The sequence below is a fragment of the Archocentrus centrarchus genome, chromosome 19 (genome assembly GCF_007364275.1).
Source record: "Archocentrus centrarchus isolate MPI-CPG fArcCen1 chromosome 19, fArcCen1, whole genome shotgun sequence".
Lineage (NCBI taxonomy): Eukaryota > Metazoa > Chordata > Actinopteri > Cichliformes > Cichlidae > Archocentrus > Archocentrus centrarchus.
The window spans coordinates 25,160,340-25,186,393 of NC_044364.1; the positions used below are offsets into that span (position 1 = coordinate 25,160,340).

General features: G+C 40.7%; 1 protein-coding gene across 1 annotated transcript in view; it reads left to right on the forward strand.

Annotated features, from left to right (window-relative positions):
• The first annotated feature begins 719 nt into the window (after nucleotides 1-719).
• fmn2b (formin 2b) overlaps nucleotides 720-26,054 on the forward strand; it is a 105,145-nt gene continuing 79,810 nt past the window's right edge. The window contains exons 1-7 of the mRNA XM_030755152.1: nucleotides 720-2,554; nucleotides 9,690-9,931; nucleotides 11,176-11,354; nucleotides 12,185-12,335; nucleotides 14,655-14,704; nucleotides 17,290-18,302; nucleotides 18,853-18,997. Of these exons, the coding sequence (XP_030611012.1) occupies nucleotides 969-2,554; nucleotides 9,690-9,931; nucleotides 11,176-11,354; nucleotides 12,185-12,335; nucleotides 14,655-14,704; nucleotides 17,290-18,302; nucleotides 18,853-18,997 (3,366 nt within the window). The 5' untranslated portion in view covers nucleotides 720-968. The remainder of the gene's footprint in view (nucleotides 2,555-9,689; nucleotides 9,932-11,175; nucleotides 11,355-12,184; nucleotides 12,336-14,654; nucleotides 14,705-17,289; nucleotides 18,303-18,852; nucleotides 18,998-26,054) is intronic.

Here is a 26,054-nt window from a genome sequence, read left to right on the forward strand (position 1 = left end):
ATCTCAACGCCACATGATAATGTTGTTCCATTATCATGCGGCTTAAGATGAAACTTAAAGGTTGCTCAGACACACTTTGTATATTTGATTTTTATACCCTAAATCTCTTTTGGTTGCCAGGTGTGCACTTCAAGTTTTTTTTCTGTGTGCTCAGACTTTTGGACCACTCAGAAGCTGTTGCTTTGTATACTGTAAATTTGATCTTGTTCAGTTTTAACTGTTTTTAACTATATTTTTAACAGATTTTCACACATTTTAAGATACATATCACTTTTAAATAGAAAATTATTTATATCTCTTTTTTCCTTCCTGCTGTAATGTAGAACTGCACAAGCACAGCAAATGTAGCATTTTATGTAATGTAGGTAGGTAGTCTCAGAATCATGGGAAATGTAGTGAGGAACTGTGATTAGCTACAGTGACAAACACTAAGAGAAAACCCAGACAAATGAAGAGGGTACAGCTTCATTTCCACCCCTTACATGGGATCCCTGCCTCCCCAGCTGCACCATAGTGCCAGAAGTATTTTTTTCCTCTCAGATTCTGAAAGATTTCTGCATCCATCTCCGTTTCTCCATTTCACCAAGTCTACCTCACAGTCAGAGCTCTATTGAGCACGCAGTGCCTGCGTCACTCCTTTCACCAGATAGAGATGAGGAGGGGGAGGGTAAGAGAGACTGAGAAAGGGGTGGAAGAAGAGGGAGCCATATGTCTCTGCATCAGCGTCAACATTACTGCCACACCAGCTTTCGTCACCGGAAAACAACGGGGAAGATCATCATACAAGGGAGCTTAAAAGAACCATCACCATCAGCAGCAGTAGCAGCAGCACCAAACGTGTATCCAAAAATTGGGTCAAGAAGCATCTACCTTTCCCAAGCACAGGCATTTAAACACTCCTAGATAGGAGACACTCTTCCAGGCATGACCTGAGAGGAGAGGCAGGTTGTCGCTCTTTCTCCATCAACATGGGTAACCAGGAGGCAAAGCAAAAGAAAACTGCAGCATCAAGCAATGGAAGCTACCCATCACTAGATGAAGGATGTAGAGAGGGAGGAGGGGACATAACAAAAAAGGGAGGAAAGAAACTCCACGGTAAGCATGGAGGTAAAGGAACAGCCTTTGGAGGAGGAGGAAGAGGGGTGACACACGGCACAGGACAAGGTAAAAATAAAAATAAATCCGAGTCCAAGTCTTCTGTTTTCTCCATCCGGAAGCGAAAGGGCAACCTTAAAGGAAAAGGAGACGTGTGTTCATCAGTGACAGGCTCAAAGGAGGACGTTTTAGCATTTCAGCGTGATGAATTGGATCGCACAAAAACACCTGATCTGTCTGCAGATGAGCTGGGCCAGTCAGACACTGAGAACACCTTTCCTGAGAAGAGAAAGAAGCAGGGGAAAAGGGATGGAGATGAAGGTGAGCAGATGCAGCAGAAAGCTTCAACAGCAACCTCTCCTGCAGAGGATGGAGGGCAGAAGGGAGGGAGCTCTGGGTCAGACACAGACATTTACAGTTTCCACTCAGCAGCTGACCATGAGGATTTGCTTGCGGACATCCAGCTTGCTATAAGGCTCCAGCACCAGCAGCATGGGGGAGGTAACCCACTTATAGAAACGCAAGGAGAGGGGGGAGGGGATTTGATCTGGGGAGGAGGAGAGGGAAGGAGGAAACAGGGTAATGGGGTAGTTAAATTAACTCCTCCTAAGGTGCTTGACCTAACCCCAGAATTAGAGCTAGGGTCTGATGCTTTGACATTCCTAGAGGCTGGAACTATTACTGGCTCTGTGAAGCAAAATGAGCCACCTCTCACACTGCACCACTCCTTCTTTACAGAGGTGCATGAGAAGAATGAAGACGTGTGTCTGGAGCTGAAGGGACAGGGGGAAAGAGAAGCTGCTCTTTGTGTTGCCACAGGCACGAAAGACCAGCATGCTTTGCTCCAGCAGCCCCCTCACACAGACATTTCCATAACTGCTGAAGGGGGGGCAGCAGCCTGCCTGGTCACCATGACGACTGTTGGTAACGGCTTCCACAATCTCACATTTGATAGTGCTGGAAAAATCCCAGGGGAGGAGTCATTAGGAGAAACCCAGCAGGAGGAGGACAGAGAGCTTGAAATGGATGCTAATCTCAGTCCTCCATTGGCAAGTTACCATAAAAGTCCTGAAACCACAGAGGAGCTGAGTTCAAGGACTGTGTTTGAAGAAGTTGAGGTTCACTTGGGCTTGGGTACCAGTGCTGAATCTCTCGAGGACTGTCTGAGTGCTGGCTCAGAACCCACCCACTCTGCTGGCACCAAGGCTTCCCTCTCCAACCAGCAGTTCAGGAGGAGCAGCATCTGCTTCAGCCCGATGCCTCCTCAGGAGAACCCCACATTGGCTAAAAGACTCTTCAAGTCCATCCACCCCTCCACCTCTTCTAGTCCTGTGGTGAAACCCTACCCACCCATTTTCCCATCCTACATCAAAACAACTACAAGACAACTCAGTTCCCCAGGACACTCCCCATCTCACAGCCCCCTCTCCCCACGTAGAGCTCACCATCACTTCCACAGGTACCTGTGGTTTTGCTGCATGGTTAATATTATTTTTAGAATTTTATAGCACTGTAATATCAAAATAATTGTATGAGACCTAATTTGAAAGATAACGTCTAGTTTAACAAAATTTGCCAATTCAGAATGTAGCTAAAATAAAATACAACTGAAATTCTAACCCTACATGGGTTAAGACAGACTAATTTTTTTTTTCTATTTTCTAATATATTTTCATCATTTCTCTTATTTTCAAGAATAACTTCAGTCAATTGCATCTTGGCAGTTATTTTTTGTAGTTTTGGGTATAAAGACCATTCATTATAATGGTACTTACCAACTTGATTGATGAGATCTTGGCACACAGCAATGTTACTAAAGAACATCTGAAGTAGTAAAAGACAGAAAAATGAGAGTTCAGCTAAGCTGTAAGCAAATCACCAGATCAGAGATATTATAGATTATAATTTTTCATTAGTTGTTTTTTAAAATATTTTTTCAGTGCACTTTGGTTTCAGTTCCACCGTGGCTTTGCTAGTTTCAGTGTTGATTGTAAACTTTGTTATTATGATATGGGTGGTATTTTCCAGATTGTGAGATTTAAGAAGTTCAAAAAGGTACAAATACTGTACCCAATACAAACACTTGAGATACAGTCATGAAGACATCCCAGTCTCAAGAAACATATGCAGCAATGCATCCTCAAACTGGATGTGATTACAATTTTGACCAAACTAACTAGGCCTCACCTGAGTTTATTCTTCTCACTGAACTGGACCTCTCTACCATGGTTGTAATGTTGGTAATTTTTGGATCATTATTTAAAATGAATTATCTGACATAGCTAGAATAAAATCCAACTCAAATTCTAACCCTACATGGGTTAAGACAGACTATCCTGCTGTGTGATACAGCATGAAATTGCATAAATTTACCGGTACAGGTAAAAGTGTGGTCAGTGTTCCTACACAATGTAATCTAAATGTGTTGTACAGTACCAGCTACTTTTTTATTCCTTATTCTGGAGAGTTATGTGTAGGATTTCATTAAGAAAGCCACATTGTATCTGAATTAAATATGATGTTTAATCCAGTGACGTGCGGTGAGGGTCGTGACTGGTGAGGCACTGACGTCATCACATCAGATTTACAAACATATAGCTTATTCACCATTTGATTGGCAACAGTTGTTTTGTTTAACATTAACATAGTCTGAAGCAAACCTTTTAGCTCCGGTGTTGGTCTTCCTTTAATTATTATCTTCTGCTTCGATTGAAAGTCCAGTTTAGAAAATTCTTTCAGTTGAGTTATGTAATCTTCCATGTTGAACATAAGGCCAAGCAACAGGAAAAACTAACTGGCCTTGCTAAACTGTTTATGGTAGCTTGCCGCCGAGGAGTCGTAGAGTCCCTGGGATCACCAGCGCCCCCTACCATGAGGCACGAGAACTGCGTGCCTCACCTAGTGTCTCTTCGCAGCAGTTTCATGATCGCTCAACACAAGAATGCATTACACACACATACAGTTGTTAATGAAAAAAACAAAAAAAAAAACTGTGCATTATATACACCAGCTAAAATATGGAAATTTAGTTCATATAGTAAAAGTGTTAGAACATTTTAATAGCCACATGCAAAGGGAAAGTAATCCGGTCTCACTGCATAGCATGCCAGCACAGTTAGTAGTCATTGGCAATGACTATACTGAGCCGCATCACGGATTGCGCAATCCGTGGTGCGGCTCGCCGGGCTGGTGCCTCACCGTTCGTCTCTTAGTATTTGACCGGCAAATGCGAAAATTCAGCGATTTTGAAAAAACTAATCTAAAAATGGTGTAGTTAAATCGAAAAGAACTTTAAAATACAAATCACTGAATGAATATAACCATTTAATTTATTTTTTAATTTTATATTTCCACGATGACAGGTGAGGCCGTGCCTCACCTGCCTCCCCTGACTGCACGTCACTGGTTTAATCCTTTATTAGGAACACCAAACTAATATTGTATGGGGCCTTACTTTGCTGTCAAACAGTGCTGAAACCTTTCCTTTGAGGTTCAGCTCCAGGTTGACATGACTGCATAACATGATTTCTGCAGATATGTCAACTGCACACTGAAATTGTGGTGAAAGTCCAGGAGATCTGCTTAAAAAAACACACACAAATCAACCTGTCTGCTACCATCAGTCATACCACAGTCATATTCTCTGACAGCACAGTTTTCTCCATTCCAAGGTTTAGTGTAACATAACTCTTGTGTCTGAAGTGCAGTCATTTGACTGACTGTTGGAGTAGTAATCAAGTAAACAGGCATGCAAGTGTTTGCAAAGTGCTGACTGAGTGCATTTGTAGACACACTGAGATCATCTGAAATATGACAGAAAGATCATTTGCCTCCAATAAGTAGTAATAAATTGACTCCAAAACATACTGGCTAATACAGGCTAATTACACTGGTTGGTCACATGTCAACAGAATGGCTAGAAAGGTTTTTGGTTGTTTTGTGTTCAGTAATAATCAGATACAACACAGTTTGTTAAAATCACAGAGGCACATAGTAAACTACTGTGTTACTTCACAAAATGCCCTACTTAGAGATGGACTACATTTCTTTGCACAGCAGTTATCAGTAGTAATAAGTAATTGTCTAAGGGCTGGAAACATGGTAACAACACTACAACAAAGCCTGACAAGAACCATAAGTAATCAGATAACCAGCCAGGTTGTAAATAAATGTTTTAGTTAGATTTCATTGTTAAAAAACAAGTTCTCCATATTCATAGTATAGGTGGCTTCATAATGTGATGGTTTACATGCTGAACATGTGGAAGAGCCCTGAGACTGCAGCTGAAATATGCTTTCAATTTGAAAAAGTAAATACATCTATAATATTTCATATATTTACTCATTGCAGAGAAAAACTATGTATACACAAGTATAGTAAGCACAATATTTTCAAGCATGAAGTTCAGCAATACCTGTATCACATGGTTGGGTAATAATTTAGTGTTCACCTTGATCGATTCATTCAAGTTTAACCATAGACATGATATATAGTTGTATTTATCTATGAAGTCAGATGACTGAAATTAATTTTAGGGAATCATCTGTTTGTTGGGGTTTTCTCTCTAGTATTGTAAAGTGCTGGTGCTATATGAATTAACTTGAACTTAAAAAAAAAAATTTAATAAAATTTTTTAAAAAAGGCTTAAAAAAAACAGACTAAAATGAAACTAAAGATCTCAGATGTCATTCCTTGAATCTGCTGATGCCACTCTCCAAGTTTGGGGTCACTGAGTGTTCTGATTACCACTGTTACTTTCACCTTCCTGCCCTGCCCTAGAATCTTGCACCCTGCTGTTGTGCGGTGGATTGTCTCTGGGGCATCTCTGCACAGTTTCTGTGCTGCCATGATTAGTACCTCTGTGCTATCTTTCAGCCTAGCTTTGTCCAGCTATTGGTACGATTTTTCGATATCAGCCACTTCTTCAATCTGACGGTGGTACATACAATGCAGAGGCCTGTCGTTCCTTGATGGTTCCTGTTCTTGCTCCTCTTCTTTGTCGGGTTTCTGCTGCCTGAGGTGTTCACTAAGCACATGCTAAGTTGTGGCCGTCTTCCTGATGTATTCATGGATATTTGTTGTTTCATCTAGTGATTCTGACAGTCTCATGATGCTGGATTTGGGGTGAAACCCTACTGTACATGCATGGTAAGGAACTTTCTTGTCTTGGCATTGTAGGTCGTGGTTTGGGTTCCCCTTTTTTACCTTTTTATCCTCAGGGTGGCCCTGGCTCTGGCTGGAAAATTTCCCAATTAAATCCACTTTTTTGAAATCCATCCATCCATCCATTCGCTTCCGCTTATCCTGTTCAGGGTCGGGGTGGGGGGTGGGGGGGGGGGGGGGGGGGGTGGGGGTGGGGGGGTGGAGCCTATCCCAGCTGTCATAGGGCGAAAGGCAGGGTACACCCTGAACAGGTCGCCAGCCTGTCACAGGGCTAACACAGAGAGACCAACAACCTTTCACGCTCACATTCACGCTCTCATTCACACCTATGGGCAATTTAGAGTAGTCAATTAACCTAACCCCAGTAAGTGCATGTCTTTGGAATGTGGGAGGAAACCGGAGCACCCGGAGGAAACCCACATAAGCACGGGGAGAACATGCAAACTCCACACAGAGAGAGGGAGAGGCCTGGGCCACAGTCGAATTGAACCCAGGCCTTCCAGATAGAATTCTAACTGTGTGAGGCAGCAGTGCTAACCACTGCGCCCTGGCCCCGGCTGGAAAATTTCCCAATTAAATCCACAAAATAATAATCCACAAAAAATCGAAATAATCCAGTTTCCTGAAATAATCCACTGGAATTGAGCGGGATTCGTTTCAAAGTTTTATTTCCACAAAGTGTTACAAAAAGCAAGAAAGTAAGAAAAGCAAGCAAGAGTGTACAGCCTTAAGCAGTTAGTCCAGCAAAAAGAGAAGCAGCGCAGACAATGAAAAAGGAGGCTCCAACGGCGAAAAACAGAGCAATTATACCCTGTCCGCGGGACTTTCCTCCACTCCAAATTAGTATGCATAAGTTGTTACCCTTTGAAATTTGATCTTCACCCCATCAACTTTTGGGCACTCGTCACCCACTTTAGGACACATGATTAAGGCTGCACCTCACAGGTCTAGCGCTCAGGTTCAAACAGAGGTCACCAATGATGACCTTTTCTACTCAAACATCCATTAAGATAAGATCACCAGTCCCCCACTTTGCCAGATTTTTATTCCTTCCCCCCTTCTCATCTGTAAAACTGCAAGGGACCCACAGAACTCACTTTTTTGGAAGTGCACCTGCTGTAAAACGTGACTGATATATGACAATAGGGTACAAATGTCAAATAAGACAGTGCTTAAGTGGGAACTCTTCAAAGGCTCCAGACACACACACAGGTCCTATCCTCACCTCAGTGACCCAAAAGCATAAAACACTCAACACACTAGTGTGTGTGTGTCCTATCGGCACATGCCATAAAAATGGCCCCTGGTACTTTAAGATAAACCACCAACCCCAGGTGCTTATGTGAAAGTACTGCAAAGTCTACATGTGATGAAACTAATAGCACTAAAACAATATAATTAATGAATAATATAATTAAGTATATCCCCATATAATAATAAATGTAAATAGTGATTAATAGAGTTAAGACCCATTCTAAAACCACACTTTACCACATGTGAATGAATCACTGCTAACAATAGGGAGAGTCCCTTTTTACACAAATGAAGAATGATTACTGCTAATGATGGGGGGAAGGGATACAAACAGCATATGACGCTGATAAGGACACCTATAGAGAGAGAGAAAGTACAAACAGTGTAAGGGGTCAAAGGTACAACCAGTATTAGGGGAGAGAGTTCAAAGAGAGGAGAGATAGTACAGAGAACATAAGGGGAGAAAGAATTCGGAGGGGGAGGGAAAGTATAGATAGTATAAGGAGAGAGAGAGTATAAGGGGAGAAAGTTCAAAGAGGCGAAAGAAAGTATAGAGAGTACAGGGGCTGTTAAGGGCAGAATGATACAGGCAGTGAATGGAATATATGTATAGTGGCAAGTACCCACTACTACCAGAGGGGGAAAAGTATATATGCTGGATAAAAGTAGTAATAAATTTCCAACAGCATCAGTGGCTTCTAGCTCTTCCTTTGGTCAGCTTATTATCCCAGCAGTGTATGTGATGACTTGCCAGGCGTAGGTGGGATTCCAAGGTACTTTTAGCAAGCTGCAATGTCTTCAGTTCTCCCTTCTGGTAGTGTAATCTCCTGAGTTCGGACTACCTTCCCTATATTTGTTACCATCTGGCTATGCTTTCCCAGTCTGAATGGCATTCTAATATCATTGCTGTAGATCCTAGTGGCGTGGATCAGTGAATTGATGTCTTGTTCACTCCAGGCATACAGCTTGATGTCATCTGCATAGAGGAGGTAGCTGATGTTTGCTCCATTTTGTAGTCATATCCAAAGCCAGTCTTGTCTGGCTGAAGGGGTACAGTACAGCAGTGGGGATAGAGCATCTCCTCGGTAAATCCCACACTTGGTGGTGACTTGTGCAATTGTTTTCACTTTCTCATACCATTTTACTAGTCTTCAATTGCCTTTAATATATTGATGAAAAATGAATAATGAAATAAAGCATCATGTGATTTTAGATTTTCTTGGACAGTAATCTAATACTTTAATTACGATGGCCTTATATAGTGCTTTTCTACTCCACTTGAGCACTCAAAGGGCCTCTTGGCAGGACATGCCCAGAACACTTCACCCAAGAGGCATCCAGGAGGCATCCTAGTCAGATGCCCGAACCACCTCATCTGGCTCCTCTTGATGTGGAAGAGTAGCAGCTCTACTCTGAGCCCCTCTTGATTGACTGCACTCTTCACCCTATCTCTAAGGGAGAGGCAATTCACCCTTCGGGGAAAGCTCATTTTGGCTGCCTGTATCTGCAGTCTTGTTTTTTCTACACAAAGCTCCTGACCATAGGACCCGATTTAGCCATAGAAATGTAGATAGACTGGTAATTTGACAGCTTCACTTTTACGCTGAGCTCTCTCTATACTACAACAGACTAGTGCTGCACCCACATCACTGCAGCCACTGTCCCAATCCATCTGTCAAGCTCCTAGAGGTTTTTTTTTTGTACCAAGCTGTAAATACAGTGGCTTGCAAAGGTGGTTCCACAAAGTATTGACTCAGAGGGGCTGAATACTTTTGCACACCGCACTTTTCAGTTTTTTATTTGTAAAAAATTTTTTGAATCATGTATAATTGTATACCACTTTGTGTTGGTCTTTCACATTAAATTCCAGTTAAATATATTTATGTTTGTGGTTGTAATGTGACAAATATGGAAAAGTTCAAGGGGTATGAATACTTTTGCAAGCCACTGTATGCTTGTCAGTGCTGTGTAGCTGGGTACTTTGGGTTGACACTTCAGGGGGAGCATGAATGCTCTGCTGGTTTTCTAAAGGAAAAGCTTTGGGCTATCAAAGTGAGTGTTCATACCTGAAATTGAAGAAATCAAAATGAATACTGTGGATAAGGTAAACTATTTTTCAACACATTAAGAGTGATACATTTTCAGAGCAAAACTAACCAGGAACATGAATGTTACAGGACATTGGCTGAGGGTCAGCAGGTGCGCAGAAAACGCTCTAGAAGTCTTGCTAGCCCACTGAGTCGCTCAGCTGACTGGACAGAAGAGCTTGAGAGGAGGCTGCGGAGCAGAGAGGAGGATGGAGAGGGCTCAGGAGAATATTTGGTGAGCTACAGAGGAGGAGGCAGCCAGCCAATCTGTGCAACCAGAAGATTTTCATGTGGACAAGTATCTACTTGTGGTTTTCAGGATGTCTTTACGGGTGAGTATCAATCATGGATCAGTAAAGTTTTTGGAAGTCAGTTTCAATTTCAATGCGTACTGTATCTGGGGTCCAAAAGGGATTCCATATAGGGGTTAAATTTGGGCCAAATCTGACAGGCTAATCACAGCAAAATTTCCAGTGGCTATATGGGCCAAATAAATCCCATGACTGGTTTGCCAATCCCCTGAATGGCAAACCAGGGATTTAACTAAAAAAAACAACCATGGAGCCTCAGTAGGTCACTGTAGCCACTTGTGTTACATGTGCACTATGTTGCCAAAAGTATTCACTCACCCATCCAAATCACTGAATTTAAGTGTTCCAATCACTTCCATGGCCACTGGTATATCAAATCAATCACCAACGCATGCAGACTGCTTTTACACACATCTGTGAAAGAATGGATCACTATATAATGGGATGCCATGCAACAAATCCAGGCACAAAATTTCCTACCTACTAAATATTCCACAGTCAACTGTTAGTGGCATTATAACAAAGTTAAAGCAATTGGGAACAACAGGAACACACAAAATCATAGAGTGGAGTCAGTGGATGCTGAAGCACATAGTGCACAGAGGTCACCATCTTTCTGTAATGTCAATCGCTACAGACCTCCAAACTTCATGTGGGCTTCAGACTATCTCAAGATCTGTGCATTGAGAGCTTCATGGAATGGGTTTCCATGGCCAAGCAGCTGCATCCAAGCCTTGTGGTACCACTGGACTCTAGAGTAAAAAAAGAGTTTTTCTCCATGGAGTGACGAATCATGCTACTCTGTCTGGCAATCTGATAGATAATTTTGGGTTTCACTGTTGCCAGGAGAACAGTACTTGTCTGACTGCACTGTGCCAAGTGTAAAGTTTAGTGGTGGGAGGATTTTGGTGTGTGGTTGTTTTTCAGGAGTTTGGCTTGTCCACTTAGTCTCAGCGAATGGGACTATTGATGCTTCAGCATACCAAGACATTTTGAACAATTTCATAATCCCAGATTTGTAGGAACAGTTTGGGGATGGCCCCGTCCTGATTCAACATGACTGTGAATCCAACATCAGTGTCTGACCTCACATTCTGGAAGAATGGTCTCAAACTCAAATTACCTGGGGGCTGCTTCCTCGGGAGGGTTCTTATTATATTATTTATAATATAATAGCTAATTATATTATAGCTAATAAAGCTAATTATTGTGCCATTGTACTGCCTCAGCAAAGTCTGTTCCTCTATTTTCTCCCTGATGTTCAGGTCAAACTCTTCTGGACAAGTTGTTCTTGCAACAGCAGCAGGAGGAGCCAGAGGAGGCCGAGAGGCTCTGTTCCAGGATCTTAGCCATGGGTCTCCTGCTGCCATTTACCGACTGCTTCAAAGAGCAACTGGGGGGCAGCACTGCCCACATCACTTCCACTGCATCAGTCAAGTTTGATGTATGTAGTTTTACAGTACAGCTTTTCATTCCCGTATTATTAGAGACTTATTTTAATAGTCATTATTTGAGATGAGAAAGCATATGGGTAACTGTCATTTAATATGAATGACAGGAATGTAATCATTTTAATTGTACCTCTGTAGAGTGGTAGCATAAGTAATCTTCACAAGTCAGCATTTGCACATAAGTGGCAGAGCCTGTGGGCATCAATCAGTTCCAATCGTTGTTACGGTCATACTAATGGCATTAGTTTAGGCTATCACAAGACTTCATGCAGCTCTAGCTACATTCTCCTTTGCCACCACCTTGCAATCCATGTGGACTTTTGGCATAAAAATGGATAAATGGTGAACCTCTTAATGGCCACTGATGCAAAATATTAAGTAGAATAAAATGGTATTGAAGAGTATGTAAAATTTGTAATTTATAAGAAACCCTCCCACTGTGTTCAGTCAGTAAATGATAATTTAGTGTAGCTGCAAGCTAAGCTTGGCTTGCTATTGTCCTTACACTATGGGTCAGCACTGATTCTGGTTTTAATGTGACAAAGCAAAAATGTTTTAAGATCAAACAGGAGGCATGATGCACAATGGTACAAATGTGTTCCACACACGACCTACTCGTGGATAGGAAAAGGAAAGCTAATTTCCTGATTTCCAAGTTGTAAGGGAAAGGTTACCTGTATTTTACACACAAGATTTGAACAGTCTAAAAATAAGTTCCTGTTTATAATTGTCATTTGCAAAATGTGGGGATTTATTTGTGATGGTTAAAATTATGATCAGTGCAAATGAAACCTATGTTAAAAAAAAGATATGTTTTACCCAGCATGACCAACTGTACACATGGGCAGCTGTCAACCAGCCACCACTCTCTATGGATCTCTGTGAGGGGAAACTACCAGGTCTGATCAAGAGCCCTTGGTCTCCAGCCAAACCAGGTGGAGACCACAGGAATGGACTTAAATCCACAGAGGAAGGTAAGAACAGCACTGCTCTATATACACAGCACTCATTACAGGCTGGAAAAGGCCTGATTTTAGACTTCTGCACTGAATCTTTGTAGAGCCCCACATACAGTGCCTTGCGAAAGTATTCGGCCCCCTTGAAGTTTTCAACCTTTTGCCACATTTCAGGCTTCAAACAAAGATAAAATTTTAATTTTTTGTGAAGAACCAACAACAAGTGGGACACAATCGTGAAGTGGAATGAAATTTATTGAATGTGTCAAACTTTAACAAATAAAAAACTAAAAAGTGGGGCATGCGATATTATTCGCCCCCCCTTGCGTTAATACTTTGTAGCGCCACCTTTTGCTGCAATTACAGCTGCAAGTCGCTTGGGGTATGTCTATCAGTTTTGCACATCGAGAGACTGAAATTCTTGCCCATTCTTCTTTGAAAAACAGCTCGAGCTCAGTGAGGTTGGATGGAGTGTGTTTGTGAACAGCAGTCTTCAGCTCTTCACACAGATTCTCGATTGGATTCAGGTCTGGACTTTGACTTGGCCATTCCAACACCTGGATACGTTTATTTGTGAACCATTCCATTGTAGATTTGGCTTCATGTTTTGGATCATTGTCTTGTTGGAAGATAAATCTCTGTCCCAGTCTCAGGTCTCTTGCAGACTCCAACAGGTTTTCTTCCAGAATGGTCCTGTATTTGGCCCCATCCATCTTCCCATTAGTTTTGACCATCTTCCCTGTCCCTGCTGACGAAAAGCAGGCCCAAACCATGATGCTGCCACCACCATGTTTGACAGTGGGGATGGTGTGTTCAGGGTGATGAGCTGTGTTGCTTTTACGCCAAACATATCATTTTGCATTGTGGCCAAACAGTTCCATTTTGGTTTCATCTGACCAGAGCACCTTCTTCCACATGTTTGGTGTGTCTCCCAGGTGGCTTGTGGCAAACTTTAAACGAGACTTTTTATGGATATCTTTGAGAAATGGCTTTCTTCTTGCCACTCTTCCATAAAGGCCAGATTTGTGCAGTGTACGACTGATTGTTGTCCTATGGACATGTTGCAACCAGAGATTAGGCGGACACTGATGATTTCTGTATGTGGCACTCTTTATTTTTTCTGCTTGCGCCAGTACAATCCTTCATCGATTACATAGTCCACAAACACATTCTCTGGTGCCCCGGCGAGAGCTTCTCTCGTCACCACTTCTTTTTTATTAATGAACCAAAAAAAGCAACAACAGAACAAGAGTTTTTTCTTCTACAGTACCACTTTTTTTTTTTTTACAATGTGTTTTATTTACTAATTAGCACCACCTTGTGGCAGAAACTGTGCAGTACACATCTCACTGCCCTGCAGATTAGGGGCCATTCCTGAATTACTTGTGAACACTGGGAACTGGAAAAACATAGGCAATTGATACATATTCAATCACTGAAAAACAGTATACCCTTCACATATGACCAAATGAAAAAAATGAAAAAGATTGGTGAACTTTCATACTCAATATTTTAACAGAACACAGAACGATATCAAAATATTCCACATGTATGAACATTTACATCACCATATTAGTTGTCCCCTTACAGACAGACTCTCCCACCTCAGCTGTAGATCTCTGCAGTTCATCCAGAGTGATCATGGGCCTCTTGGCTGCATCTCTGATCAGTCTTCTCCTTGTTTGAGATGAAAGTTTAGGGGGACGGCCGGGTCTTGGTAGATTTGCAGTGGTCTGATACTCCTTCCATTTCAGTGATTGCTTGCACAGTGCTCCTTGAGATGTTTAAAGCTTGGGAAATCTTTTTGTATCCAGCTTTGAAGTTCTCCACAACAGTATCTCGGACCTGCCTGGTGTGTTCCTTGGTCTTCATGATGCTCTCTGCACTTTGAACAGAACCCTGAGACTATCACAGAGCAGGTGCATTTATACGGAGACTTGATTACACACAGGTGGATTCTATTTATCATCATCAGTCTTTTGGGACAACATTGGATCATTCAGAGATCCTCACTGAACTTCTGGAGTGAGTTTGCTGCACTGAAAGTAAAGGGGCCGAATAATATTGCACGCCCCACTTTTCAGTTTTTTATTTGTTAAAAAAGTTTGACACATCCAATAAATTTCATTCCATTTTCATTCAATTTAGTTCAATTCAATTCAATTCAATTTTATTCATACAGAGCTCCTCCTAAGTTGTGAAAACACAGTCTAATTTGCTGGCCCATTAGGATTAATCTTTGTTGAACAGTCTAAAACTCAAAATATTTGAATCAGCAATATGAATTTGGCTCTGTCACCCTGTGCTGGTGTGATTTACCCTTGTTTGTTTGTTCAGAACACCGTGCAGCCATCTTGGTTTTGAGGCAGCAACAAGTGAACAAAGAAGTGAGTCACTTTCAATTTCTTTCTTTCTTTCTTTTAGTACATAAACCACAGATCAACAACCAAGCACTGGTAATTAGATGCATCATTGCCAAATGATAGGGAATTTATCAGATTTGTAATGATTGAACTAAATTTTATCTTGAACTAACACTTCATCTGAAATATCACTTCTCATCCTTTCGACTGTGTGATAGATAAAGGGGTGAATAATTTAATTTACCTTTGAAAAAAAGAGAAGTGAAACTAAGCAGACTGAATTAAAAAACAAATGGTACTTAAACAACATAAAAGATCACAATTTTGGAATCTATTTCATGCTCTAAAACAAGCATGCAGTGTTAGAAGGTTATTAAATGTAATGAGAAATCCAAAGATTAAGAAGCAAAGAAAAGCAGTGATACTATCTTGATGCTGATATGGCATTTGAGTGAAATGGAAATTTCTCATCCAGACAGTAAAATGATATAAGTTTGACCCCAGTTTTATAAATTGGATACAAATATTATACTCAAATCCACAATCTGCTGTTAAAGTAAACAGATTCCTTCAGATTGGTTTGTTCTTGAATTGAGACGTAAACAAGGGTGCTCTCTATCTCCTGTACTGTTTGATATAAGTAATGATCCATTTGTGAAACTTGTTAGAGATGATGATAACATAATAGGGCTGGTAATAAATTGAGAACAACATAAATTATTGGTATGCACCAACGATTTACTTTTATATTTATCAGAACCTTGTATATCAATTTCTCATCTAAGGACTCTCATCTCTAATTATGGTTCTCTGTTAGGATACAAAGTAGGTATTGATAAAGCAATTGTCATGGATGTAGGCTGTGGGACACCAGAAACAAACTATAGAGTGGGTTCAAATGGTCAAAATATGACATTAAATATCTTGGAATTGCATCATCATTAGATAAATGAATACAATTACAACAATGCATGAATTCAATTACAACAATGCATGGAAGTCCTTGTATAATCCAACACAATTAACAATCCAAAATATTCCCAAGGATTTAAATCAATGGTCAACATTCCTTCTGTCTCTACTTGCCCATACTAAAAGTACTCATTTGAATTTGATTTCTATAGCGCCAAATCACAAGAACGTTGCTCATGTATTGCCCAGACTTCTGTATCCCTTTCAGATGCCCCCTGTTCATATCTGTAAATTAAAATTGTTCTGGTTTCCATTCAAATGAATCACATATTGTACAAGAAAAACATTTGACAGTGGAGTTCTATTGGCCAACAAGTCTCTTGTTCTGATATCGGATTTTTGTAGGATTTTACTCCCGCATATATTGACACAGGCTTAAAAAACAGGCCAAATAAGTATGGCCTTGTTAAATTATACCAACTTGATAACAATGAAAGCATTAAATTATTTGAACAGTTAAAAGTAGAGTTTAATCTCAACAACACAGACTTTTTCTGCTTTCTACAACTAAGGATTTTTTTAACTAAAACAAAAAGAGGAAATGGAGATGAGAAATTGATGTCACCTATACCCCATTTTATATCCATGACTGAAAACACTACAATACATATAAAAAGGAACTGGGATGCTAAATTACACAGTCAGTTAAAGGGGAAGGAATATGCAGGGAAGTACTCAACATCATGAAAAAAAAAATTTAAATGGAAGGTAATTATTTAAATTTTTCAGAACACCAGTAATTATGGCAAAAATATGCCCAAGGTTAGCGGTTCGATTTTGGGCTAAATGCCAAAGTATCCTTGGGCAAGACACTGAATCCCAAGTTGCTCTCTGATGCAAGCATCAGAGTATGAATGTGTGTGGATGTTAGACAGTAAGCACTTAGCTTAGTTACTCATGGAAGTGCTTGTATGAATGGGTAAATGTAAACATGTTGTATAAGTGCTCCGAGTACTCGGACTGAGTAGAAAAGCCCTATATAAGAACTAGTCCATTTACCATTTACTTTGCACCTAACCACAGTGCCAAAAGTACTACCAAATTGTTTCATGACCATGTTGTTACTGTGCTTGACTGGGCAGCATAGTAACAACCTGAACCCTATAGAGAACTTATGAGGTATTATCATAAGGAAGATGAGAAACACCCAACCTGAAAATACAGAGAAGCTGAAGGTTGCAATGAAAGCAACCTGGTTTTCAGTAACACCTTATCAGTGTCATAAACTGATCCTTTCCGTGCCATGTTGCATTGATGTAGTAATATGTGCTTAAAGACTACAAGTATTGACTGTGTAAATTAACATACTTTTCAGTATTTGGATATTTCTGTATAGTAAATACTTTATAAATACTTTTTCAATTGGCCTTAGGAAATGTTTTAAAAATTTGAGATATTGAAGTTCTGGTTTTCATGAGCTATAAGCCATGATCATCAAAATTAAAACAAACAAAAGGCCTGAAATATTTCAATTTGTATATATAATATACTCAAACGTTGAAACTTTGCCTTTTTAACTAAAAAAAAATGTTTTTCACACTATTCAAAAATTTTTTAGATGTCCTCATAGAGTCTTTCTATGACTTAGTTCTGTTTTGACTTGTGGAATAACTCGTGGATTTGTATTTTTTTTGCAGGATGAATGTATCCTTCCTTCAACAAAACTGAAAGAAAAACATGTCAATGTCATCCAACAGCTGGAACAAACCATAGAAGATCTCAGGACTAAGATTGCTGAGCTGGAGCGACAGCCTCCTCTTCTGGACAGAGACGGTATAAAATCCACCACATCCACCACAGACAGAGAGTGTGGAGGAGAGGAAGACCTGCTAAGGGCTGTGTGCGATGCTAACCTTCAAACAGAGGTGGCCCCCTCTCCAGAAAGCCTGGAAGCAAAGTCAGTGCAGACCTCGCCCATGGATGACAGGTTTACGTTCAAAGTGCCTTGTAGTAATCAAGATGGGGTTGACAGATTCTTGCAGTCTGTGCCCAGGCAGGATGGCTTGCAGTGCTCATGTCAGCTGCAGCCTCCTCCTCCCCCTCCACCTCCACCTCCTCCTAGAAGTGGAGTGGAGGCAGCAATCGGCCCAGGGCAGACTGTGGCACCTCCTCCTCCACCTCCGCCTCCACCTCCTCCTCCTCCGCCCTTACCAGGAGTATTAGTCCCAGTTCCTCCATCTCCTCTTCCACCAGGTTCAGCAGTTCCTCTACCTATCCTGGGTGGACTGGCTCCATCCCCATTGCCTCTTCCACCTCCACCTCCACCTCTCCCTGATTATCTTGCTCCACCCCCACCTCCTCCTGCCATTCCTAGTGGTCTTGTCCCAGACCTACCCCCTCCTCTTGCAGTTGGCACAGTTCTACCTTCCGTTCCTCCTTCTCTATTACCAGGACTTCAAGTCCCACCTCCACCTCCACTTCCAGGCTGTGGGCCTCCCCCTCCTCCCCCTCCTCCTCCCCCTCCTCCCCTAGGAACCATCTGTGTTCCTCCAGCTCTTCCAGGAGCTCTGGGTTCCCTGCCTCCTCCACTACCACCAGGGCTGTACTCTCTGGGTCTAACTCAGGAGAAACCACCAAGGAAGGCTGTGGTGGAGCCACCAAGGGCAATGAAGCCTCTCTATTGGACCAGGATCCAGCTCCACACCAAAAAGTAAAGACATTAACATGTACAATTAGGTTCTTTTTTTTTTGAAAATACTATGTCTGGTGGTTTGATTCAAAATCCACTGTGGTGGTGTACACAGGCAAAATTACAAAAAAGTGTGTAATAGTCCAAAATCTTATAGGCCTAACTGTGACTAAATGATGACTAAATGCTTTGATTTTGTTCTGGTAAAGATTCCATTAGACATCATTACCTCAAAGATATGGTTGATGTTTATTTATTGGCAACTCATGAAAAGATCAAAGCCAGCTCTGTGTATTATAACACAATTTTAAGAATTCATTTTCAAATAAACAGATATCGTCAATGCAGTTATGACACCCCTACTACCAAATGATCCAAGCACAACTTTTGCATTCCCAGACCTCACTCACTGTTTAAAAAAATCTGTGCAGCATCATTCTGTAAGAATAGAATGTTTGTAAGAACAGAAGTGGAGAATTTTGTAAGTTCACAATAATAATGATCAAAACAATAATCTTTCTTTATACTGCACTTTTCTAAACAGAATTAAGTGCTGTTTTATGTCTCTTAGGGAGATTTCTTCTTCACTTGTGTGGGAAACAATTGAGGAGCCTGAAGTAGACTTTGAGGAGTTTGTGGAATTGTTCTCCAAAACAGCTGTGAAGGAGAAGAAGCAGCCGCTGTCTGACACCATAACCAAATCCAAGGCCAAACAGGTGTTTAATTGTGTTTTTATATCCTCTGAGCTGAAAAAGGTGCTTGTCTTGTCTTCAAATACATTTAAATGTATTTAACCCAGACATGGGCATCAGTCATTCAAGTCAGTATTAAGTGTTTTTGAAACACACCTTTAGAAAACCCGTAGATTTAGCTAACTTTGAAGCTAGTTTATCACTTTACAGGTCACACTGTGTTTTGCCATTTTGTATCTTAGAAACCCTGATAGGTCACATATGTCTAAGGGTGCTCCTTTACAGTGCAAACATTTTAACTTATTTCACCTGGAGAAGCTCAACTGTTCTACTGACTGTATGAAAAGCCTAATTTTGGTATCCCTGTAGGCATTACCAGTAGCGCTGAACTTACATACCTAACTAGATTTTTTTAATGCCATTACTGCATTCAGGTCATAGTCATAGTAACAGAGATTGTTGTGCATACATTATTACGATTAGGAGAGATCAGATTTGCTGAAATCTCCAGCTCGGTGCTGAGTGCCTACAGAGGCATGCAAGCATAGCTGTCTGAGTGGATTGATAATTTAAATGTCAGTCTAATACAACAGTATCTGCTTGTTAATTGATAAGGTATTGATCCTCTTTTCAACTCCAAGCCTAGATTTCATTGGCTGAAGCTGGTTGATTTCCAACCCTCATAAAAGGTAGAATTTGGTGACTGAATCTAATCAAGATCATCACCTTGAATCTAAATTGATGTCTGCTAACCTATCGTGAACACCATAGCTTGCTCTGTGCTGGTCTAAGATAGTGTGTCAGTGTAAACTGCCCAACAATACTGAAAACTAGCAGTTTAGCCTGACCTACACTGCACTAAACTGCATGGTAGATATTTTAATCCAACCTTTGCATAGCACAAAATTTGTATATTTAAATTAGTTTTGCAAGGTGTTTCACAGAAAAGTAATTCAGCAACGCATCATGTTAGATCCAATATCTAATTTAAAAAAAAAAGAAGAATTAGAATGTGACAAGTGAAACTGAAATCTCCAGTTGATCTTTCTTACAGGTACATCTTTCTCCATCTCTTAGTGTCCATATTAACATGCTAATCTCTCTCTCTCTCTCTCTCTCTCTTTCTCTCTGTGCCACTTAAAAAATGCCACTCCATTTTTGCTTGGTCCTCATCTGGAGCAGTAGCTAGATGCTGATTGCATCACAAGGATAAGAAAGAAAAACATAGTATGCTGTGAGCTGTCATTATTTTCTTATTACTGAGTATCTTCATGTCATCTGCTGGAAGCACATGAAAAATTACAAGTAACTCATTTGACAGTATGCAATAAATTGCTTATTAGATTTAATTTCTGATTAATTGAAGGTGCCAGAAGGCATTCCAGACTGTGGCCCACTTTAATCCCTGGTGTATACTATAGTGCTTATGATCTTATCATTTCTGATTGGGCCAACTGAGATTTCAGATTAGACTCAGAATCAAAACCTTTTGATATTAAGGTGTATTCAGTGATGTGTTCTTGGGAAAAAATCCTCGCTGACAAATGTCTTAATGCATATATACAAAAGTTTATTGCAAAGAAACAGACAGTGTCAAAACAGGCGCTTTCCTTTGCGACCTGGGAGAGGGTAAGTCTCTAATCGCCCTAACTCTCAGACAAAGGGACTTGCAAGAGTTATATAGTGTAGTGTTGGCAACCCCCACATCCTAACTTCCATACATGGTTAAGAAACAAACTTCAGCCTCCTAACCTACAGCTAAACATATGGTCATTCCTTATATGGCAAGCCAGAGAGCTACAAGGACATTCTATGCATTCCTTCTGGCTTGAGGCCAGAACTTAAAGCTCAGGTTACCCTTCTGCACAATCAATAAAGGCTAAAAGAAAGGGACCATATATGCATACACATAGAAAGTTTAACAGAACAATACAGACACTACATAAAGTATTTTCTGAATAACCAGGTATAGCTTATTTCCTGCATGTATGTGAGGTCATTCCTTTTTTAGAGAGAGCAACAAAAGGTTACACTCTCTCATACCATTCACTCCTAAAGCAGCCCTGACTCAAGGCCATAATCCTAATGGAGAAAACCTATACATAGATGCAGTTTAACACACAATTTAACACACAGATCGATCAGACACTACATATTTCCCCCCTTTGAGACTTCCAAGTAAGTCTCAAAAACAAAGATACTTATTATTATTCCAAATAACAGTTTCTCCCATAGCATGATTTTAACAAAACTCTTTTCTGATTTCCTATGAGGTGTGGGAGCAAAAAAACCCTGCCTGGCAGCTTTCTTTCTTAAATGACCATCTTAACACAATCAAGGCTGGAAAAATTCTCCCACGACCCTGCTGCCCACAGCGATCACCTTTCGTACCCCAGAGGAACTCAAAAAGACAAAGGGAGTGTTAATGATTGTCATATTACCATTTAGCAAATACACAAGAAAGCCTCAGCAAAGAAAATCAAAAAAAAGTGTCCATTAGATCAGCTGGTCGACCCATCGGACCTCTCTTATGGACCTCTCCCTGCCTATCCATTTCTCTCCCTAAAATCGAATAAAATAATAAAACCTCTGAGGTCCCAGTGTACTTACCAAACGACAGAGACATCATTCTTGAATTAATTTAGCCAAAAATGTTGTGCATACATAGAAAACTGTCACAAGTCCAACTATTGTGTTATAGTGTACATACAATGAAACAATATTTTATTATCATGTAAATTCAGCCAAACATTTGAATATCAGCTGTAGGTCTCCAGCCACGTTGGCTCCATCATGTGGTGTCCATACTGTGTTGGTTCAAGACATTTCAGTCCATTTTATTGTCCTTTCATATGAACCCCTCATCTCAGCGGGTTCCCAAACACCTTTTCTGAAAGAGACATGAAACACTGAACAGTATCTTTTGTAAAAGCAACAAATAACATTGAAAACATCAAATGTAAAAATTTTATTTTATATTTTTTAGATAAATGTGAAATTTCCTATTTCCCATTTTTGCATTTCCAATTTATCTTACTTTTCTCTTTTCCCCCCTTGGAAAACATCACACTGTTATAATAAACATCAGTAAAGAAATAAGGAAAATTAATAATATGAGAGTAAATATTTAAGAGTATAATAAGGCTAAATATTAAAAGTACAATAAAGAAGATCAAAATGGATATCTCTCCACCACTCCTCCTATCACCACATCTTCCTCCTCATCCATATCAGTTGTTTGTATTAGTGGCATCTGAGTTCGATCACTAGGCATAACTATTCCAACCCATCTCAATATCATTGCTTTCGCAAAAGTCAACAGCACTGTGCAAAAACAAAACATTACACATAATGATAGAATGACTGCAATCAAAATTTGAACCAATATTGCGCCCATTGGTCCCAATTTATCCTGCAACCAAGCATTAGCTGACCATCCAGCTCCTTCTGACGGACCAAATGCATCTCTAATATGTCTCAATGCATCAATGACACTAGTGATATTATCTGAACTATCTGGTATTAAGGTATAACATGCTTCTCCTGTTAAATTCAAAGTCATGCATAGGCCACCTTGTTTGGCCAGAATATAATCAAGAGCCATATCATGCTTCAACAGTGTCAGTCGGTGACTTCTTTGAGTGTTTGACAAAAGTTCAAATCCTTTAATGGTCTCATTTGCGAAACCCTGTAAAGTATATGTAATGTTATCAATGTGATCTGCTAAAAACACAACACCATACCATGGAAAAATTCCTATACCCCATTTTTCTCCCAAATTTATTCTCCAATGATAAGATTCCAAGTTATGAAATTGGGCAAGTTCTCTTTTCCTTCTATTTCCCCAAATTTCATTGGATTGGTTCTTATTGGGTGCTTCACCCCTCTGCATAGTAAAAACCTCATATGGCAATTTCAAAGTTGCCATATAACAGCATCCTGTCCACCCATATGGCAGAAATAAATATGCTTTATCACCACAAACCCACCAGATATCTTTAAAGTTTCCTATAGTTACATTACCTGGCAACAGTTGATGTTTCACACTCACAGTTTTACTCTGTTTTTGAAATGGTATCTTAAAAGTCACTTGAAACATCTCCTGTACATTCTTAGGCCTGTGTGCTGACAAATTTTAACGACACGGTTTTTTAGTACACCATTCATTCTTTCACAAATCCCTTGACTTTGCGGGTGATAAACCGCACCAAAACGCTGTTTTATCCCCAGTTTTTTCAAAATCAGTTTCACTGTCTTATCAACAAACTCCTTCCCGTTATCTGAAGCGATACGATCTGGAAAACCCCATCTGCTAATCACTTCTTTACACAGAAAATTGGCAACCGATTGAGCATCTTTTCGCTTTGTTGGGCAGGCCTCAGGCCATCTTGAAAATCTATCAACCACTACGAGCATGTATCTCTTACCTTCAACTGGTTTTACCATGTCAACAAAGTCTACAACTAATTCACGCATTGGACCCCTCGGAGTCGGAATGTGACCAGGAAGAACCGTCACCCCCCTTCGAACGTTGTTTTTCAGACAGATGACACATCTGCCTATGACATAGTCAATCTGTTCAAGCAAACATGGTGCCCAAAAACCATACTCTTTAATGATCTTTCTCTTGACTTCTCCTCTCGCCACATGAGCTAACCCATGCGCTTCTTGGATCATCAGACCTAAAAGGTCTGGGGGAGCTACTATGAGTCCCTCATGGTTTCTCCAAAGTCCCATAGAATCTTGGGTGACACCTCGATCAAGCCATAGCTGTTTATCAAGGTCAGGAACAGCTTCTTGCATTAAAATCACATCCCTAAGCGTGATTTTGTCTTCTAAATCTACTTCATGAGTGACCAGAAAAACTTCACCCACTTTATTAGCGCCAGTCACCGCTTTTGCAGCTTCATCAGCAGCTTTGTTACCTTGCGTGACCCTTGACATATCCGCTTTATGTGCTGCACACTTAGCTATCGCTATTTCTTTAGGCTTCATCATGGCCTGCAACAATTTCATTATTTGTTCATGGTGACGTATTGGCGAACCATCTGTCTTTCTAAAACCTCTGCTTTTCCATACTGCTCCAAACAAGTGACACACATTATGTGCATAAGCAGAGTCAGTATAAATTGTCACTCGCTTACCTTCTGCAAGCAAACATGCTTCCGTCAGTGCCACAAGTTCAGCAAGTTGTGCTGATGCTGGCTGAGGTATGACTTCAGCCTTTTCAACAACAAAATCTAATCCTTGTGCTTTTACCACTGCGTAGCCAGCACTCAACTTATCACCCACACGATAACAGGACCCATCGGTCCAAAGCTCCAGATCTGTTTCACGCAATGGGAGGGCTTGTAGATCTGACCTTAGCCTAGAATATTTCTCAGCTTCTCGTACGCAATCATGTGGTTCACCGTCTTCTAATGTTGGCAAGCTCTCAGCTGGATTCGTTGTGACGCACCTCATCAAAGTGACGTCTTCTTGCTCCAGCAGCCTGTGATATTCTCGAAGTCTGGGCATAGTCAATGTGTACTTACCATAGTTCAACAAATTTCGAAGGCTATGGTGAGTAAGTATTGTCACTGGATAACCCATCGTGATCGCTGATGCTTTCTCATACATTAGTGAGACTCCCACTAAGGCTCTGTAGCATGGTGGTAGTCCTTGCTCCACTTCTGAATAAGCAGTCGAGTAATAAGAAATCGGCTGAGGATTTGTTCCTGTGCCAGTTGGTTGGCATAGGACTGCACACGCATATTTGCCTCCCGTAGAGGTGGACACATAGAGCAAGAAATTCTTGGAGTAATCTGGAAGCGCCAAAGCCGGAGCTTCTTGCAATCTTTGTTTAATTGTTTCAAAGGCTACAAAGCCATCTGATGTCCAAGAGAGCATAGAGTGAAGCTGAGAGTTTCCAGTGTCCTTTATCATAGCTCTCAATGGTCCTGTCAAACTAGCATAATCCTCAATCCACGCTGAAGAATAGCCAGCAATCCCAAGAAATGTCATCATCTCTCGGACGGTTCTGGGCTTTGGAGCCTTTCGGATTGCTTCCAACTGACTGTGAGAAATACTTCTATGTCCTCTGGTTATTACCTGTCCCAGGTAGACCACTTTCTCCTGGCAGTACTGCAGCTTTTTCTGAGAAACCTTATGTCCTTTCTCTGCCAATATCTGTAACAACTTCATTGAATCCTTGTGACACGTTTCTGCGTCAGGTGAACAGAGCATAATGTCGTCCACATACTGAATGACAGTGCTCTTTAGCACCTGACCAATTCCTTCCAGGTCGTCTTTCAACACTTTATTGAAGATATGAGGGCTGTGCTCAAATCCTTGTGGTAACCGTCTGTAAACAAAATGTTGTCCTCTGAATGTAAATCCAAACAAACTTTGACTTTCAGTACTAAGTGGGACACTGAAAAATGCTCCACACAAGTCCAAGACTGTAAAATGCGTTGCTTCTGGTGGGACTTGAGTCAACAAAGTATGCGGATCTGGAACTTCAGCTGGAAAATCAGCAACCACTTCATTCACTGCTCTCAAATCGTGTACCAAACGATAAGAGTTATCCGGTTTCTTCACTGGTAACAGAGGTGTATTGCTTTGTGGATTCTGTGTTATCTCCAAAACACCTGCTTTCAAAAGTCCCTCAATTTGTGGTTCAATCCCTCGGATTGCCTCTTCTTTCAATGGATATTGACTTTTCCAGGGGAGTTTGACTCCAGGTCTAAGTTCCACTTTTACTGGCTGCGCTGATTTCACATATCCGATGTCAGTACTATGTTGGGACCATAAGCATTCTGGAATTTGTCGTAGCATCTCCTCTTTCAGGAAATGTGAGTCGACTTCAACACTGCAAATAGATTCATAAGTCATTTGTACAGCCTGTGGCTGTCCTTTTCCTTGAGTAAAAATCATGATTTTGATAAATCGACGATCCTCACTCATCCAGATGGCATGGTTTTCTTTAAGTGGAGCAAAACTAGCTCCTTCTGCTTTTTCCATCATTTCTCCAAGGTCCTTCTGCTCGTATTCTTCAGACACCAGCAAAGTTACATGTGGCACACTTTTCTCAACGTTGAAT